Source organism: Schistocerca gregaria, chromosome 5 (genome assembly GCF_023897955.1).
Source record: "Schistocerca gregaria isolate iqSchGreg1 chromosome 5, iqSchGreg1.2, whole genome shotgun sequence".
NCBI classification, from domain to species: domain Eukaryota; kingdom Metazoa; phylum Arthropoda; class Insecta; order Orthoptera; family Acrididae; genus Schistocerca; species Schistocerca gregaria.
The window spans coordinates 253,358,076-253,376,940 of record NC_064924.1 but is presented as its reverse complement, the minus strand read 5'-3'; the positions used below and the strand labels follow the sequence as shown (position 1 = coordinate 253,376,940).

The window sequence follows — 18,865 nt, the reverse complement described above, 5'->3', positions numbered from 1 at the left end:
TGCAATATCATCCGCAAGGTGGGTAAGGTTCAGATATGTTCCATTAATGTTTTTGTACTTCAAATCAATGCTCCAAGGATCTCTCAAGTTCCATTAAGGTTGCCAAGATGAGTTTCAGGGATATGGAATCCCTATTTGATTCCTCATTTAGTTTTGAATTTCTCACTATCTTGAAGAAGTTTAATGAAAACTGTGTCACTGACATGTACAGTGCATACGGAAAGTGGGGTGCACAGACTGTTTCCACCAACAGGATGGAGTATTAGGGTATTGTCAGCTAACTGACCATACCAGCAGTAGTTGTCTCTGAGTCGTCAGTGTGAGCAGATGGCCAATGACGTGTGTGTCAGAGACTCCCCTCAAAACTCGGATAATGGAAAATGCGTCATTTGAAGCAGTGTTATTCGATAAAATTCTGTGCCTAACTGAACAAAACTACTAGAGATACTTCTGGTATAATGTGAGAGGTCTACAAAGAAAAAGACATGTTGGGTCCAATGATTTTTATGTGACACAATAAGTTCAAAGATCGCAAGATGGCAGTGAGGATTTTCAAGATGATGACTGCACTGGGATACCTTCAACAATCTGAACTGATGGAAATTTGGGGAAAGTGTGTTCCTATCTGACAGACTGTCACAGGTCAGTTTTACACTGCAGTGCACCACCATTGGAAGGATCAATCCAATGTGTCTGCCCACAGATCAAAGACAATTTAGCTCTTCACAATGACAATGTGTTCTCTCTCACACCGCCTGATGCTGGTGAAGTTTTGCCAAAGTTCAACATGGCAGCACTGCTGCAGCCAACCTGCAACCCTGAACTAGCTCCCAGTGGCTTCTGTTTGTTCCCCTGAATCAAGAGAGACCTGAAACGGAAGGGATTCGATACGATTCCAGCAGTCCAGGCAGCTTCGACAAGGTCCCTTGACAGCATTCTGTGCGAAGAGTTCCTGGGAGCTTACAAACAATGGAAAAATTGCTGCAGTGGTATGTTGAAGCCCAAGGGTTATATTTTGAAGACTTTTAGTTCACTGTACACAAATAGTTAGTATACGTTTTATTCTGAGACCAGTCTTGAAACTTTGTGAATACCCTACGTATATATTCTACAGTATACCAGCATAGGCTGGATCATCAACACTTTGTTTCTAAAAGCCCATCAGTATAGATTTTGTTGAAACTGTGTCAAAACAAATCTACAAATTTTAAGGAAAGTGAAAATTTATTCTCATTTTCCTTTGCCTGATTCAAATCAAATGAAATTCTATTCAGATTTTGATAGTTTCGGTGAATATGTTTTACCTTATGGGGAGGACGGCAATGGATCTACAATACATCTTATTTGTCTCTTTTCTTCTGAAGGAATCAATTATATCATTTTTCAAGTTCTGGGGAATTACCTTCTTCTGATAAATTCTGTAAATAATTTTCTAGTTTCTTTCACTTAACTTTTTCTCCAGTTTTAATCATCCCTCTTCAACACCATCCCCAGCTGCCTTTCCTTTCTTCATTTCTTCAATGGCTTTATGCAGATCTGACATTACTCTGGACTGTCCTTATGTTAATTATTAATTATCTGTTTTTCTTATTCATGTCTTCAACTATACAAACATTTTTGTAAATACGAGAAACGCATACTCTTTGCACACAGATCCAACAAAGTTCTTCGTAAGTCTTGAAGTGTAGAAGAATGAGCACATTTTCAGGATCAACTACAGGAAAACGCTTTGTATGACTGTTTCCAAGTTGTTAAACAAAAATAGCACTAACTGTCACGATTTCTTACAATGAGTAATAACATTGTAACTAAAATGCAAGGGGGAAGCCATGTTCACATAAAAAATATTAAATGGTATGATTAAGAAGAAATATAGCAAATCTTAAGAGACTAATCTTTGGAGTCAAATATGGGAAGAAAAGCCCTAATAAATAATTCAAGGAGTAAAGGTAACCACTCACTAAATAGTTGAGGTACCGAATCCTCGATAGGCGCATAAACAAGATATAGAACTTAGTTACCTTTTGGACAAATCCTCCCTCAGGGCTAGTGAGTGTGTGTGTGTGTGTGTGTGTGTGTGTGTGTGTGTGAGTGAGAGAGAGAGAGAGAGAGAGAGAGAGAGAGAGAGAGAGAGAGAGAGAGAGAGAGATGGGGGGGGGGGGGGGGGGGGGCAAGCCAGTGGGCACACAAGCCAGCTCTGAAGGATTCATCGGAATGCTAATACAGTACTCTCACTTGCCTATCGACAACTCAGCTTCTCTACTGTTTACTTAACTATTAACTTTACTCCTTAAATTCTCAACAAAAATCAAGTGTAACAGATGGAGAAAAGTATGGTTTGCCCATGTCATAAAAATTACTTTGACTGTTATCACTGTCCATTTTCTTTTCTTTTTTTAAGCAAGCGTTATCTTTTAAAAAAGCAACCCAAAGCATGAAACAGTTTTTGTTATTTTATTAACCCTACAAAGCAATACTCACTCTTCCTTCTCCTTCCTGTGACGAGTGAGGACAGCTTGCATTGAACTGACATGTGAAACTTCTGCAGGAGTATCAAGATATTCTTCTCGTAGCTCTTGCATCACAGAGCTATGTAGTGCATGCTTCCTGGCCCGTTCCAATACTCTCTGCTGCTTTTCAGCCTTGCTCTCATCACCATCTGAATTGTAAGTGTCAATGTATTTCAGAAATTCCAAAATAAACATTTTGTTATCACACTGAGGTGACACATACTTTTACAATTATATTATTGAGATTGATTTCATTATAACTGCACCAAAAATAGCACATGCTTATCCTATGGAAGAGCAGAGAACTCGTAAAAATTTATGTTGGATGTATTTGCTTATCCAGGTTTTACCATGAAGACATTTCTTGTGTGTGGCATTCGTACAACATGTAATGAGGGTGTTTTGAAGCAAATGGATAAGGAAACACACAAATTATTTTTCAATTACACTGTACGATTGGTTGCCACAAAAATAAACATATACTGTTGGGAGGGGGGGGGGGGGGGGGGGGGGAGAGGTTGAAATCTTTGATGATGTGTAGTTTCGTACTAGCAGTATGTAATTAAGACTGCAATGATGGCATGCAATTCCATGTGAAATATTACAAAGTATTAAGCTCAAACAACACAGTTTCATTTACAAATGATTTATTCATAGGGTAAAAACTATTTGATAACAAAACCAATTACACAGAGTACTCACAAAAAATCAAGAATATTTCAAAAGACCATGTAATAGCAATTTACAGTGAGCTCTCAAATATTTTTCCTTTTATTACAACACTTCATCTAAAAGAAAAAATCAATCAAATATAAACAAAAAAATTGCTGTTTGACTTCCTACATGTAGCATATTAAACAAAACTCAAGCGACACTGTCAAAAGATATGCCAACTGGTTCTTACCATCTATATAATTTTATGAACATAGGAGTGTTGGCCCCCTATATGTTTTGACTATTGTTGATATTCAGGTTGTTAACTAGTGTTGTCGATTTATTGACCAACTTCAGACTGATGAAAAGATGAAAATCTGAAGATGTCAGATTGAGGCTGTGAGTGTGATGGTTAATAATGTACCAACTGAATAAATCCAAAGGTTTCCAAATAACTCACAAGAACGTGGCCAGACAATGTCCTCAACAACCACCAGTATTTCGAGAAGTTCACACCCTGTCATTTTCAAGCACAAATGCAACAATAAAGTGCTGGGGAAAAAAATTTAAAACCTCAATATGCAAAGCATATACCAGAAGATAACACTAACACACACACTGCCAGAACCTAAACATTGTTATTTTCCATAGGATGACTGTTGCCAAGGCAATGTCCAATGAGCCTATGGTGACAGCTATTAGCCTGCAATAAAAATCAGTTTTAGTCAGCTTTCTATAAATGAGATGTACCGATGCAACGTTAACTTTCCTCCTGAGCAGCACATCATGAAAGGTAATGCAGCTATCCTTTTCCACCTCCATCATAAAGCGAATATGTGGATGGATTCAATTCAGATGTTCTAAAAAACTGTTTAAATTCCCATTACCATGAGGCCAAACAACAGAAGAATCATCCACATATCTGAAAAATACACAGGTTTCAATGGTGCCAACTTCAGGACACATTCCTTGAAATGTTCCATAAACAAACTGGCAATAATGAGTATCAATAGGCACCCCATCGCAATTCCTTAGAGATGCCGAGTTGCAGATAGGCACAATAAGACTGTCACAAATAAGGCTTTCGTCCAGTAAGGCCTTTGTCAAGAATAGAACTCACATGCTCGCACGCACATGCCTGGTGTTTACATGTTGTTGATTTTATAAGTTGCCTAACAGGATCTTTTAAAATATCTTATCATGCTGACATTGTTTTTTTTCTGCAGGCAAGGGCAATGCTACAGCTGTTTTCGACAGGCAGGACTACATTCAAAAGATACAGCATTTACTGCCTGAATTAGTATATGGCAGGATCAGTACTGATCATGCAAAAAGTGTTGGCAGAAAAATTAAAACCTCCTAAAGGAAAGTTCCTTGGTGAAGGAGACTATCTACAATCTTAATTCTTATTGTGCTGTTCCTCCAAGGTTATGTGGCCTTCCAGGCCCACATGTAGCAAAACACCTTGGCCACTAGCATGTTTATGTGAGCAACACATTAAGAATTCAGAGGATTTCTTATATCGATTAAAGTTAATACATATGAATGACTCTGATAGTTAAGTAAACTTTGGTGTGGTCTCTCTCTTCACTCGTGTTACTCTGATTCATTACTGTTAATTGTGGTTTAAGTTTGGTGTCCAATTAACAAACGTGTTTTGAAACATGTTACCTTCCATTTACTTTTTGTTCAGTGGTTAGTACCATTTTTTAGACAGTCTGAGTTGCAACAGGAAGCCCATTGTCACCTGTTATAGCGAATTTGTTTATGGAAGACTTTTAGGAATACACCTTGGGAGTTGGTGGCTTTGAAACGTGTGTGTGTGTGTGTGTGTGTGTGTGTGTGTGTGTGTGTGTGTGTGTGTGTGTCAGATATGTTGATGATAATTTTGTCATTTGGCTTTATGGCAGTCATAATTTGAGCAACCTTTTAGAACACCTGAATTCGATCTACCTGAATATTTGCTTCACGATGCAGGTGGAAAAAGATGGGTGCCTTCCCTTCCTTGAAGTGATAGTCAGAAGGAAGGTTGATGGTACATAGGGAAATGTCATTTACAGGAAGCCGCCTCACACTAATGTGTGTCTACAGGCTGATAGCTGTTACTGTCCATACCTTGGTCCATAGCGTCCATATTATCTTAGACCCTGAAAGTTTGTCAGCTGAGTTAGCCCAAGACAAAGTCACCTTTTGTCAGAATGGTTATACTGAAAGATCACACATGTTGGGCTGTCGATCAACTGTGAATCAGGTAGAGTAATGATGATAGTGAGGTGGCACCAACATCTACAGCCTTTTCTTCATACGCAGGAAATATTTTCAACATGACTGGTCAATACTGCAGAAACATGACATGAAATGTGTTTTCAAACATCATCTAAGATTAGGACACCTTTAGGATCCAAAATGGATGATCTTGGGCTGCCTAAGGCAGATGTCTATCATTTCCTTGCAGTTGTGGCATATCATACACTGATCAGACCATCAGACCCTGGAGGACTGGTGTATTGAGCACAAATGACGAACAAGTTTACAACAGCCAAGCAAATCTGTTATTGAGGACAATATTATGGAAATGGAAGAGGTTGTAGATGAAGACGAAATGGGAGATAAGATACTGCGTGAAGAGTTTGACAGAGCACTGAAAGACCTGAGTCGAAACAAGGCCCCTGGAGTAGACAACATTCCATTAGAACTACTGACGGCCTTGGGAGAGCCAGTCATGACAAAACTCTACCAGCTGGTGAGCAAGATGTATGAGACAGGCGAAATACCCTAAGACTTCAAGAAGAATATAATAATTCCAATCCCAAAGAAAGCAGGTGCTGACAGATGTGAAAATTACCGAACTATCAGTTTAATAAGTCACAGCTGCAAAATACTAACGCGAATTCTTTACAGCCGAATGGAAAAACTGGTAGATGCGGACCTCGGGGAGGATCAATTTGGATTCCGTAGAAATGTTGGAACACGTGAGGCAATACTGACGTTATGACTTATCTTAGAAGATTAAGAAAAGGCAAACCTACGTTTCTAGCATTTGTAGACTTAGAGAAAGCTTTTGACAATGTTGACTGGAATACTTTCTTTCAAATTCTAAAGGTGGCAGGGGTAAAATACAGGGAGCGAAAGGCTATTTACAATTTGTACAGAAACCAGATGGCAGTCATAAGAGTCGAGGGGCATGAAAGGGAAGCAGTGGTTGGGAAAGGAGTGAGACAGGGTTGTAGCCTCTCCCCGATGTTATTCAATCTGTATATTGAGCAAGCAGTAAAGAAAACAAAAGAAAAATTTGGAGTAGGTATTCAAATTCATGGAGAAGAAGTAAAAACTTTGAGATTCGCTGATGACATTGTAATTCTGTCAGAGACGGCAAAGGACTTGGAAGAGCAGTTGAACGGAATGGACAGTGTCTTGAAAGGAGGATATAAGATGAACATCAACAAAAGCAAAACGAGGATAATGGAATGTAGTCAAATTAAATCGGGTGATGCTGAGGGAATTAGATTAGGAAATGAGACACTTAAAGTAGTAAAGGAGTTTTGCTATTTGGGGATCAAAATAACTGATGATGGTCGAAGTGGAGAGGATATAAAATGTAGACTGGCAATGGCAAGGAAAGCGTTTCTGAAGAAGAGAAATTTGTTAACATCGAATATAGATTTATGTATCAGGAAGTCGTTTCTGAAAGTATTTGTTTGGAGTGTATCCATGTATGGAAGTGAAACATGGACGATAACTAGTTTGGACAAGAAGAGAATAGAAGCTTTCGAAATGTGGTGCTACAGAAGAATACTGAAGATAAGGTGGATAGATCATGTAACTAATGAGGAGATATTGAATAGGATTGGGGAGAAGAGAAGTTTGTGGCACAACTTGACTACAAGAAGGGATCGGTTGGTAGGACATGTTTTGAGGCATCAAGGGATCACAAATTTAGCATTGGAGGGCAGCGTGGAGGGTAAAAATCGTAGAGGGAGACCGAGATATGAGTACACTAAGCAGATTCAGAAGGATGTAGGTTGCAGTAGGTACTGGGAGATGAAGAAGCTTGCACAGGATAGAGTAGCATGGAGAGTTGCATCAAACCAGTCTCAGGACCGAGGACGACGACGACAACAACAACAACAACAACAACAACAACAACACCCTGGCACTAGTCATTTTATGTAATATAACAACGTGTAGGTTCTGGCATTCACTTCCAGCTACTGGGACAGTGTTATCAAGGAAGCAGTTGAGATTAAGTTAGTAAATGACCTTATAAATAGAGATGAAGGTTTCTGCTAAATTCTGTGTGGAATTACGCTCTCTTTCACCTCAAACATCAGAGAAATCTAGCTAATGCTACCTCACCCATTGGTTATCAATATTCACTATCGATAACGTCTGAGTCATCTGATTGTGTGGTAGCACTAGTGCACACGATGCGTGTGTGAGGGGGAGGGAGTGATAGGAGCGGAGGGGAGGGAGAGAGAGAGTTTTACATTTCGACATATGTTCTGCACACCAAGGTTTTAAATTTCCTAGTACAGTGCTGTCACTGTACATGTGCCTAGAAAATGACAGGGTGTTCATCTGTTGAAATATGGGGGGTTGTCCAAAATGACACCTGGTTACATGCCCCTAAGTTATTTGAACATTTTATACACTGGGATAAACTTAAGTTTCACAATACAAAAGCTGATTTGTGGTGTTGATTGCATGGGGAAGTGCAAAGTCACGCACTAATGTGCATTCACTGTCCCTCTGTTAACATTTCACAGTTCTGTATCACACTCTGTAGTTTTTTATGGTTTCACAGAACCCCCTGGAGCAAAAATTCAGTAAGGAGAAGCCCTTTACAGTCCCGAAATACGAAGGCACAATTTTTCACACCAAAGAAAGAGTTTTGAATTTGTTTGCTTTTATTTATTTTCATTTCTTGAGTGTAGTAAGCCACGTATGTTTCAGCACCAGTTGCAACAGAGTCCAGGAATCATTCACCAAGTGTTTCAGTTTAATAACTTCACAGAAAAGAATCTGAGTATTCTGGAAACATTGTGGTCAGATCATTATGAATCATTTCTACGATCTTGTTCACCCCCTCATTGGTCACAATTGGTGGACACTGTAACACCCCAAGGACAGAAAATCCCAATTAAAGTAGGGGAGTGAGTCATCTTGACAGTGACGGCAACTACTGATGATAAAATCTGCACTGGTAATATTTTGATTAACATCTATATTATTCAAATACTGAGAATAGCATAGAAAATGGGGAGATAAAAGGAAAGGATTATCATAGATTCTTTATCAAACATCTACAGAATAAATTCAAGATCATATGAACGAAGGTTGAAATCCCAGAAAATAATTCAGTCAAAGATTATATTTACCATGGAAGAGAGTTGTAGCTGCATCGAAAAGGAAATTCAATGCGACTGCAATGCAACTCTGACATGGAAATGTTCAGTTAGTTGGTTGATCTTTAGTCGCTCTAGAGTACTTTTGCCATAGTTGTCTGGATGGAGACACTATTAGATTGTTTCAGTTTTGGAAGTTTGATAATTCGTGAGGTAGAGACTGAAGTATTGCTCAGTCATTCGACTGATGAAAGTTAAACTTCACCGTTCTCAATGTGGCAGTATAGTAAGACGAGTGTTAGACTTCGATTGAGTGATATTGGTTTATCGAACTTAGCCTTCGTGCTGATGAACAGTTACAAACCTTGAGAGCAATGGATCAATAACAGAAAAACAATTCATAGTCTTGAGTAGGACCCAATAAAACAAAGACACGAAGAAAGACAAGTACGCCGATTAGTCAAAAGTTGTCGTCAGCATCACAGTTACTGAACTGAACAGAAATTAATCTTGAATGACATATGCCCAATAGTGCCTATTATGCCGGTTTACGTTACTGCTGTTGATGAATGACACTTCGTCGCTAAATAGAACGAATGCAAAAAATCTGTCATCGTCCTGTAATTTCTCGTGCCCAGTGGCAGAACTGTACACGACGTTCAAAGTCGTCTCCATGCATTTCCTGGTGCATAGAAATATGGTACGGGTGCAATCGATGTTGATGTAGCATTCTTAACATCGACGTTTTTGAGGTTCCTGATTCTCGCACAATTTGTCTGCTACTGATTTGTGGATTAGCCACAACAGCAGCTAAAACACCTACTTGGGCATCATCATTTGTTGCAGGTCGTGGTTGACATTTCACACATGGCTGAACACTTCCTGTTTCCTTAAATAACGTAACTATCTGCCGAACGGTCCGGACACTTGAATGATGTCATCCAGGATACCAAGCAACATACACAGCACACGCCCGTTGGGCATTTTGATCACAATAACAATATATCAACACGATATCAACCTTTTCCGCAATTGGTAAACCAGAATGTTGCAGATATTCACAGACACTTGCAGAATGTCTATGTAGACTTGGCAGCGAACAAAAGCACAGCGATTTGTCAGGCGAGGCGTGTTTCATCATTGTAACAAGGTCATGCAAATTTTTCTGATCTCAGGAAATTGAAGAAATGACTGCAACATGTTCATCGCTACAAAAATGCAAACAAACTTCTACCTCTTCATGGCACTGCAAGGCCTCAGCCAAGTCTGCGCAAATGAGAGCAACTCACAAAACATCAATGGACTGTTCTTCCTCATCCACCCTACAGCCCAGATCTCGAACTTTCTGTCTCCCATCTGTTTGGTCTGACAAAGGGTGCATTCCATGAGAAGCAGTTCGTGGATGACGCAGCAAGATGTTGGCTCTGACATCAACCAGTAGAGTGGTAGCATGTGAGCATACAGGCCCTCCCAGTAAGGTGGCATAACATTGTTATTTTGAATGTAGAGTACGTTGAAAAATAGGATTTTGTAGCCAAAAGAATGGAGAATATTGGAGTTATTGGAATTCTCAATAAAACCAACCTGCTTTCAGAAAAAATGTGTTGCATTACTTATTGAACGCTCCTTGTACATATTTTTTTGAGATCACTGCCAACTTTCCATATATTTATCGTCTTCCTATTGACTTAAAGTGCTCATGATCAACAAAAGATTACCATATTTACTCGAATCTAAGGCGCACCTGCAAAATGAGATTCGAAATCAAGGAAAAAAATTTTCCTGAATCTAAGCCGCATCTGAAATTTAAGACTCGAAATTCAATGGGAGAGAAAAGTTTCAGGTCACACCTCCAGATCGAAACAAAGTTGGTTCATTGTAATATGAGACACAATTTAGGTCGAATGAATGACGATACAGCTACAGAAGTTTGGTTCGAGTCATAAGCTTAGCAGTTAAGCTTTACCAAGTAGCCATTGTTATGCGTCAGGCGCTCCATCCGTATTTATACGGGTACCCTCCCTTTTTTCACGTGCTTCATCTGGTTTGAATTGATTCCTTATTTTTCTTTGATCTGATAAGTGCCTTTCTCCTTGTTATAGGTGTTTATGTCACTCTAAGCTGAAAATGCATTACTGTACTGAGTCATGCATTGCTTGTTGCATTCTGGTAATTAGTATTTACGGCCTGTCGCCGCTTGCAGCATGGCTTGCTTTTGTGCAGGCTACCGTCGCTTACGATAAGAGAGAGAGAGAGAGAGAGAGAGAGAGAGAGAGAGAGAGAGAGAGAGAAGAGAGAAGAGAGAGAGAGAGAGAGGGGGGGGGGAGATAGAGAGGGGAATCGTCTCATTAGCAAAACAATGGAAAGAGACTGCTATTTGTTGTTACTTACACTGCTGCTTTCTTTGATAATGATCAACAAGAACCAAATAATATACTGTGTATGATAAAAGATGTTCTGAACGAGAGTTCAGTGTAAATTTTTCTGCGTTTCGAAATCTTTGCAGACGTCTCTTTAGTACATTACAATCTGCACAGAAATAAGAGACATCTTAGATTTAAAAATCTAGTCAATTGCCATGCTTCATTTCTGACTGTATCACTATTAGGCATAAGAATAATATGAATATAAACATGACATGATATGTTTATTCTTCCCCATTTGTTGTTGTCTCACTCTAGTTTCGTAGTTTATTAGGCAGACAGGATTTAAATGAGATAGCAGCAAACACGAAAGAATACGTGGCAAAATGTTTATATTCGTATTATTCTTATGGTGAAGAGAATACTGCTTGTGATTCACAATTCATAATAGTTCCTATTAGCAACCATCTCTTCTCACAGGTAGGAAAAAATTCAGAACGTAGAGTTGGTCATATTGACAAACGTCCCAAACGGCCTTGCCAGTAGGATTTTCGTAGTACATTGAAATGCTGCTACATTCGAAGATGAACAGTATGTGAATTTGTATTCTGGAATCATTCTGTATTTACTTCGTTGGATAATGTATGAAAATGTAGTGGTCGAAACTCAGAGCGGAGAAAAAAAGCTCGTCTTTCACCTTTTTTTTTTTTTTTAATTTATTTAATGACACAGAGGTTTTGGTGCCAGTGTTTATCTTTGTGCCTGAAAAACATGCCTGTGTAGCGCTACATATATTCGACGGCAGAAGTTAATTGTGGCAGCACCTACCAACATTTTTCAGAATGTCCGCTTACTTTGCACTCGATTCTAAGCCGCAGGCGGTTTTTTGGATTACAAAAACCAGAAAAAAAGTGTAGCTAAGAATCGAGTAAATATGGTAATAAAATTCAACTCTCATTGCAACTCTTCAGTAATGCCGTAATGTAACTGCCTTAATAACTAATCTAACTGACATTCATTATGTAAGGTGTTCACTTCTAAAGAAAGCATCTCCTCTTTGGCAGTTTTAAATTCTGATTGTAAGATATTAAAGAATTATTATTAGAAGAATTGTAATAGCTATTGCCAGTGCATCTACATCATCGTCCTAACAATACATACTTCTCCTTTTTTATGAATCTATTTCCCATGTGTTTTAGTGACAACCTTATTTTTCCCTCATGATGTTTGATACTTCTCACTCGCTCCTTTTTTTTTTACTTTTTAATTGGTCCTTGTTATGCTGTTGCAAGCAATTAAGGCATCTGGCAGCCAACCCTTGCATACCCCATTTTATATTACTCTTCATATTTGTATCAGCTAACGTCCTGGCAATCTCTATGATACTGCCTTTCCTTTGCAGTCTCTTTATGCTTTTCGTCTTTTCGTTTTTAGGGCGTAGCTAGCAAAAGCACCCAACATTACAACTCGCTAAACATTCAACAATAACCCATCATGCTTAGCAAACGCACATTTGAAAATTCTACAAGATACAAACAAAAGGCTAATTACCATAATGCACAGCAGCCAATTTTGGAGGAACATATATGCCTTTCTTCTCAGCTTTTTCTGCTTGTTCTTCTTTTTCACTACCAGAGTCACTTTCATCTTCATCATCCAACTGTAAGAAGAAGTTAAAATTCTGCAAGTGTTACTTTCAGTACCAATAAAACTCATGGTATTTGATTTGTGGTGAGGTACACTTAAAAAAATAAGCATGTTACTTGAATTATTTTCTAAATTTTTATTTAACTTTTGCCATGCAATTTAATCACAAAGCTGAACCACTCTATAAATGCAAAGGAAAGGATAGAAGATTGGGGGCAATACTTTGTTGATGACATGGTTAATACGAAAAGGACTGGGAAGAGAATGTGCCATATTCATTTTAAATCATACTCGACTGAGGGAAATTGATAAAAATTGTTAACTGGCTGGCAAGACAAGGATTTTAATTCTACTTCCCCATAAAGATTACAAACAGTAACAAAATGTGTATCTGAATACACAAATACATACACAACTTCTTTCACATGTATTTTCTGTGCATCATTTCCTCTGACACAGCTTTTAATTCTACCATAAACCATTTCCCCTCCTTCCGTTCAACTGCCATTATGATAAATTACTAAAGAGTTTGTCAAGAAATAGCACTACGTATGAAATTAATATTATTTAATTTCCATCGATTGCATAATTTTATGCTGAACATACCTTTGTTATCATGTTATCAGGATTAGCTCTGAAATTTGTTGCATCTTCACCACTTCCAGAACCAGTGACGGCAGTCTTCACCAATTTGTCAATCTGGTACTTCAACTTATGACCAATAGGTCTGATCTTCTCCAAAACTGTACGAATTTCAACAAGTCGATCTGCAGACATAAATGCTGGTATTAAAAACATGGAATGACACTGTAGCAAGAATACACATTACCTCTTAACAAATATGCAATAATCTGGAACGAACCAGAGAAGTGCTGCCACTGGCCAAAACCAATTTGACAACTCTAACAACTGATATACACAATCTTTGTGATATACAGAAGTATTATGGTGGTAGATAGATCTGTCCTTCAAATATAAACAATAGCTTCTTCCATCTTTGGCATTTACTGTATCATCAATATTATACCAATCAATAAAAAGTGTGTGTGTGGGGGGAAGGGGAAGCGGGGTTGGAGGGGGGGGGGGGGGGGAGGGGAGGCACAGGAATCACATTTCAAAGGATTGTTATTGTAATCCTCGTCCATCTGTACATATTTTTGTTTCCTATGTTTCTGCTAAATCAAATAAAGCTAACTATTTTCTGTAAACAATGCTGCACTGCTTCAATATACTTCAAGAACAGCATCATGAAATCACAAAAAAAAGCCACAGTAATGTGTATTTATGTATTGACAATCAGTTTCAGTCAAGTGATCATCTTCATGTCCAGAATGTTATTACATAAGGATAAATGAAGGTTCCTGCAGATGTCAAGACTGTGGCGGCATCTGTCACTTATACATGTTTCCACTGTCTTATATACTTGTTATATTAGTCAGTAAGTGTATAAACTGATACTTCATTGTACAATTCCGCATGATATCGCATCAAAGGTGTATCATAAACTCTCAATAATGCTGGAGAGATTTCTTTCAATAGGACAAACTTAGTTTCTCTTCACAATCTTACACTATCAAAACTTGTGCTCAGACTCTAAACAACAGGAATGCTGAGAAAAGTCATGAGCAATATTTCATTGCACAGCCCCTGTCACCCATCATCCACAGGGTTAGCCACTCATCAAACATTTAAGCACAAGAACAGATTGTTAATCAAAGTTGCTGCAACTGTCCACTTGATTTCACCCACACTTCAGTACTCAATTCAAAGGTTGGGAGTTGGCCAGAACTTGAATTTCATTGCGTGTTGAGTGGAAGTAGTTTACCAGATTTAAAATAAAGTGATAGAAATTTCGCCATTCCCATAGATAAGTGGCGGATTTGCAGTGGTAACAAGAGATCAAATAGAAGTGACTCACAGAGTCTCTCTTCTCCTTCAAAAGTATGCAGTTCTCATAATGAAAACGATCTGAATTTAATCAAAGTACGGTGTTCTTTCATATATTCCTCTGTTCCTATTAGCAACATTAGTTCTAAACACAAAACAAAAGAGCATCAATATCATGTAGGTAATCTGACATGAGTATTTCCCAGCATTCTTTTAAATAAAGAGGAACTACCACAAAATGTTCTTTGTTTGTAGATTTTACCAATGATGACTTGAAGCCTATAAAACTAAAGAGACTCCTTCAAACAAAACACTGAGACCATGTAAGTATGCCCATCAACTGTTTTAAGCATCATGAGTAACAACTAAAAGGAAATGTCAGATTCTTCACATAGAGGTATGAGCTCCTAAGAGAGCCTTAGGAATATATCTACTTAATTGCAGAATATAAATTCCCACACATTACTGGTGATAAATTACTCCTTTCCACAGGAATCAAAATGTGTGACATAACACGCGGAGAAAAGTTCGGCTGGAGTCTGAAGTTGATACCACTCTCACTTGATACTGTGGCTCATCATATTGATGCAATAGCCACTGGGGGGTGGGGAACACCAACACCACACCTGCTGTTATGAAAATGGATGCATGAGGAGTTTCTAATTCGTAAAAGTCTGAAAGAGAGGACTAAAGCAAAGATATTTTCTTTCTTGCGAATTCCTTTTTTGTTGACAACTACGTATCATGTACAAAGCAGGGTTCACAGCAACAGAAAAGTCATTGGCTTCTTAAGTAGTACAACCAGAAGTCAGTAAAGCGCTGAATGATGCAGGCAGTGTTGTAAATTTTGTGAGATCATACAAGCTTTGAACAGTAGGCTGTTTTCGTTCTTTGTGAGGAGATGGGTTCTACTCATGATTCACTTCCGTTGCACAAGGAGGTATGTTGGTTGTCTCGTCGTGAAGCAACTGCCATCCGCACGGATGGATATGTGTGTGTGTGTGCGCGCGAGTGTACACCTGTCCTTTTTCTCCCCTAAGGGAAGTCTTTCCGCTCCCGGGATTGGAATGACTCCTTACCCTCTCCCTTAAAACCCGCATCCTTTCGTCTTTCCCTCTCCTTCCTGAAGAAGCAACCATCGGCTGCGAAAGCTAGTAATTCTGTGTGTGTGTTTGTGTGTTTTGTTCATGTGCCTGTCTGCCGGCGCTTTCCCGCTTGGTAAGTCTTGGAATCTTTGTTTTTAATATATTTTTCCCATGTGGAAGTTAGTGAAACACACATACTCAGTTCCAATAACTGCACACACACACACACACACACACACACACACACACACGTGTGCACGTAAAACACACACACACACACACACACACACACACACACACACACACACACACACCTGTGGTTATTTATGAACTAGTTGTAACTGTTAACTTTCACTATCTTTCAATAATATAAATGTATGATAAGTTTAATCCCCGAGCTGGCACATTTATGTATAATGTGCACCAAATACAAGTAAAATTGTTTTTCACCATTCCATTATTGTTTCACAATTGTGAGCCCATACCTATTCCTTCACCATTGCTTCAGCTAACATGGTGGTAAATTGTGTTGTCAAAGATTCAAATGCGCAACAGTAACATAAAATAGACACGAAGTTAGGCCGCAAAAGATTTACGATGTGTACAAGAAAATGGCCCAGATTACGAGCTAGCAGCACAATCCCACAATGAGGCAGTTGTTTATGAGATAATTGGTAATAAAATAAGCAGTAGGCTGGGATCTGATGCAACTATACTCTTTTATGCTTTCAGAGGGTTATTTACTGTGGGATAGCACCTCTCCATGGCAACAGTGTGATATCATGAAAGTTTAGTTCATTATTGTTTAACTGAACTGTGATTTAGCTCATATTATGTAAGTTTATTTCATTACTGTTTAATTAAACTAAGATTAAACTACAATTTTGCTCTTACATATCTATCTCGGTAACATAAAAGCGCTATTCTTTACATGTGTACAAAATAAGCTGTGCGGCTGCTCATGATATGAAAACTGGTGTGCCCGCTTGAGGGTTGAAAAACATTTAGCTCTTATGTACTCATAAGGGCACTAATTATTATTACTGTTGTTGTTGTAACTGACAGTTGCATATAATTAGAAGTAAACAGTATTGTGGACTGTTTTTGCGCCAAGTATGAGTGCTGCTGAAGGAGGAAAGAAAAATGGTGGGGAGGGGAGTGCAAAATAATGTTTCAGAAGGGGGACAAGATGGGAAAAGTTGGAGATTTCTTGATCTATGGGACATTAAACCTCAATTTCAATTTGTTTTTCCTAAACTTTCCGAGTAAATTACAGTTGCATTTACACAACTAATGCACTCCTGCAAATGCCAATAATTTGACTGAATCTTGTTTCGATTCAGCTGTAACTGCACTCATGGGCCTGGAAATATTTCCTCACCTTATTCTCACCATGTAACCAACACAGTGACCCATGACAATGCTGAATTCTGTGCTGTAATGCCCAAACGTAAGCTCTGGCTAGACCACTACAATTTCACTGTAAAAATCATATACGGAATCTAAATGCTAAATGCAAAAGTAATACAGAAGATGAGAAGCCAGAATTTTTAAATGCTATGAAGGAAATAAAATGAAAGAGGTATTTATAAGTTACTGGACTGTCATCTCCTACATCCACATAATTTTCAAATTAATGATACAATCGGAGCACTAAGGTGGAGTCAGACACACACTATTCAACAAGCACTGACCTCGTGCTCAATGGAAAATAAAAAAATAAATAATAATAATAATAATAATAATAATAATAATAATGCTTGCCAAGCATCACAAAGTTCTCACCGCATAGCAAGCATACTGAACCCAATACGGACATATTACCATGCACCAAATCCATCTGCGAACAGTGAATATTTGAGGTGTCAGTATTTTGATTTCGATACAATTAACAAGTGATGGTGTGACTAATTATTGCAGTATAATCAATAATCAGTCTTGCTGTAACAGTGAGAGTGTATGCTTGGGTGTCTTGTGTAAAATGTATGTAATTTTACAGGAAAAAGAGCAAGAGATTGAAAGATTGTGTGAATACTGCTTTCTGTTACATTTTTCTATGCTCCACACACAGGTCTGTTATAGGGGAGCAGTTGACTTTAAATTATTTTACATCTTGTCTTGGCCAGGAATTTCCATTATTGTTATCTGAAATTAGTCATGGTTGTGGGAAAAAGGGGGAGGGGTGAGGAAGGAAGGAAGGAAGGAAGGAAGATAGAAAGACCAAAAGAAAGAAAAAATCCAAAGGGCTGATTATTATTTGTGAAATCCCTCAATAACATCTAATCTCTCTGTCAAGGAAAGAAAGAAGGAAGAGAGGATGAAAGGGGGAAAAAAATCAAAGGATTTATTGCTATTTGTGGAATCCTTCAATAATATCGCTCTCTCTCTCTCTCTCTCGTTTTGCTGATACTGTGAAAGTATGCTGTCACTGACTGTATAGATTTTTGAGGAACAGGTTACTTTTTAGACATGTCTCCCTTTCCTTGGGGAGGCAAGGAGGACAGATTGAGGAGGTTGAAAAGGTGGGGCAGGTCACTCAGAGCCCAGAATGTGAGGTGCCCACGTGTTGTGATGAAGAGAGGAGACAACCAGAAAGAGGAGGTGGTCAAAGGTAGTACACTGGTAAGCACTGTGTGACCTTCAGTCTTTCATCCTAGGGGTGAAGGAGAGCATGTGAAAAGTGAAGAGGAATATGAACATTGCAATTAAAATCAACACTGCAATTAAAATCTAGAAGAAATGAGATGCATAAAAAGAAGAGAGATTGGTGGGAGGGAGAGGAGAGAGGGAAAGTTGAATGAGAATAAAGTGAAAAAATAAAAAGCAATGAAGAAAATAATTAAATAATATTTAATAATCTATTTTTTATTTATTGTATTTTTCTTATTTTGTTCTAACCTCTCCCCCTCCCCCCCTCCCACCTTCTTTCTAGCTCTTAATTGCACTATTAATTTCATTTCTTTTCCTCTTAATTCATCTCTATTTCTCATACAGTTGTCACTTCTAGACTGAAGCTGGCACAGCACTTATCAATATACTATCTAAGACAACCTCCTGTATTTAAACAGGTGATTTATTCTCATTCTGGGATCTGAGAGACCTTCCCCAACCTATACCTCTTTCACTAACTTATTCCCCTTTCCTCACTTACAAAGGAATTAATAGTTCCAAAAACTAGGATGGTTTTCTTTTACTTTTATGTATATGTGTGTGTGTGTGTGTGTGTGTGTGTGTGTGTGTGTGTGTGTGTCAGCCGTACTAAGAATTTCTCATCCTGAAGGAGGGTGCTGACAAGGCACTCCAATTCATAATCTGAAAACATTTTTTTGTCTGTTACAACATTTTCCCCAATACTCATTTCCTTTCTCATTTTT

The 18,865-nt window shown here is 38.4% G+C and overlaps 1 protein-coding gene across 1 annotated transcript in view; it reads right to left on the bottom strand.

Moving 5' to 3' along the window:
- Window positions 1–18,865, bottom strand: part of LOC126272452 (neuroguidin-A) — a 56,219-nt gene that overhangs the window by 25,713 nt on the left and 11,641 nt on the right. Inside the window, exons 4-6 of the mRNA XM_049975329.1 lie at window positions 13,126–13,286; window positions 12,424–12,532; window positions 2,482–2,659 (exon numbers count right to left, since the gene is read on the bottom strand). Of these exons, the coding sequence (XP_049831286.1) occupies window positions 2,482–2,659; window positions 12,424–12,532; window positions 13,126–13,286 (448 nt within the window). The remainder of the gene's footprint in view (window positions 1–2,481; window positions 2,660–12,423; window positions 12,533–13,125; window positions 13,287–18,865) is intronic.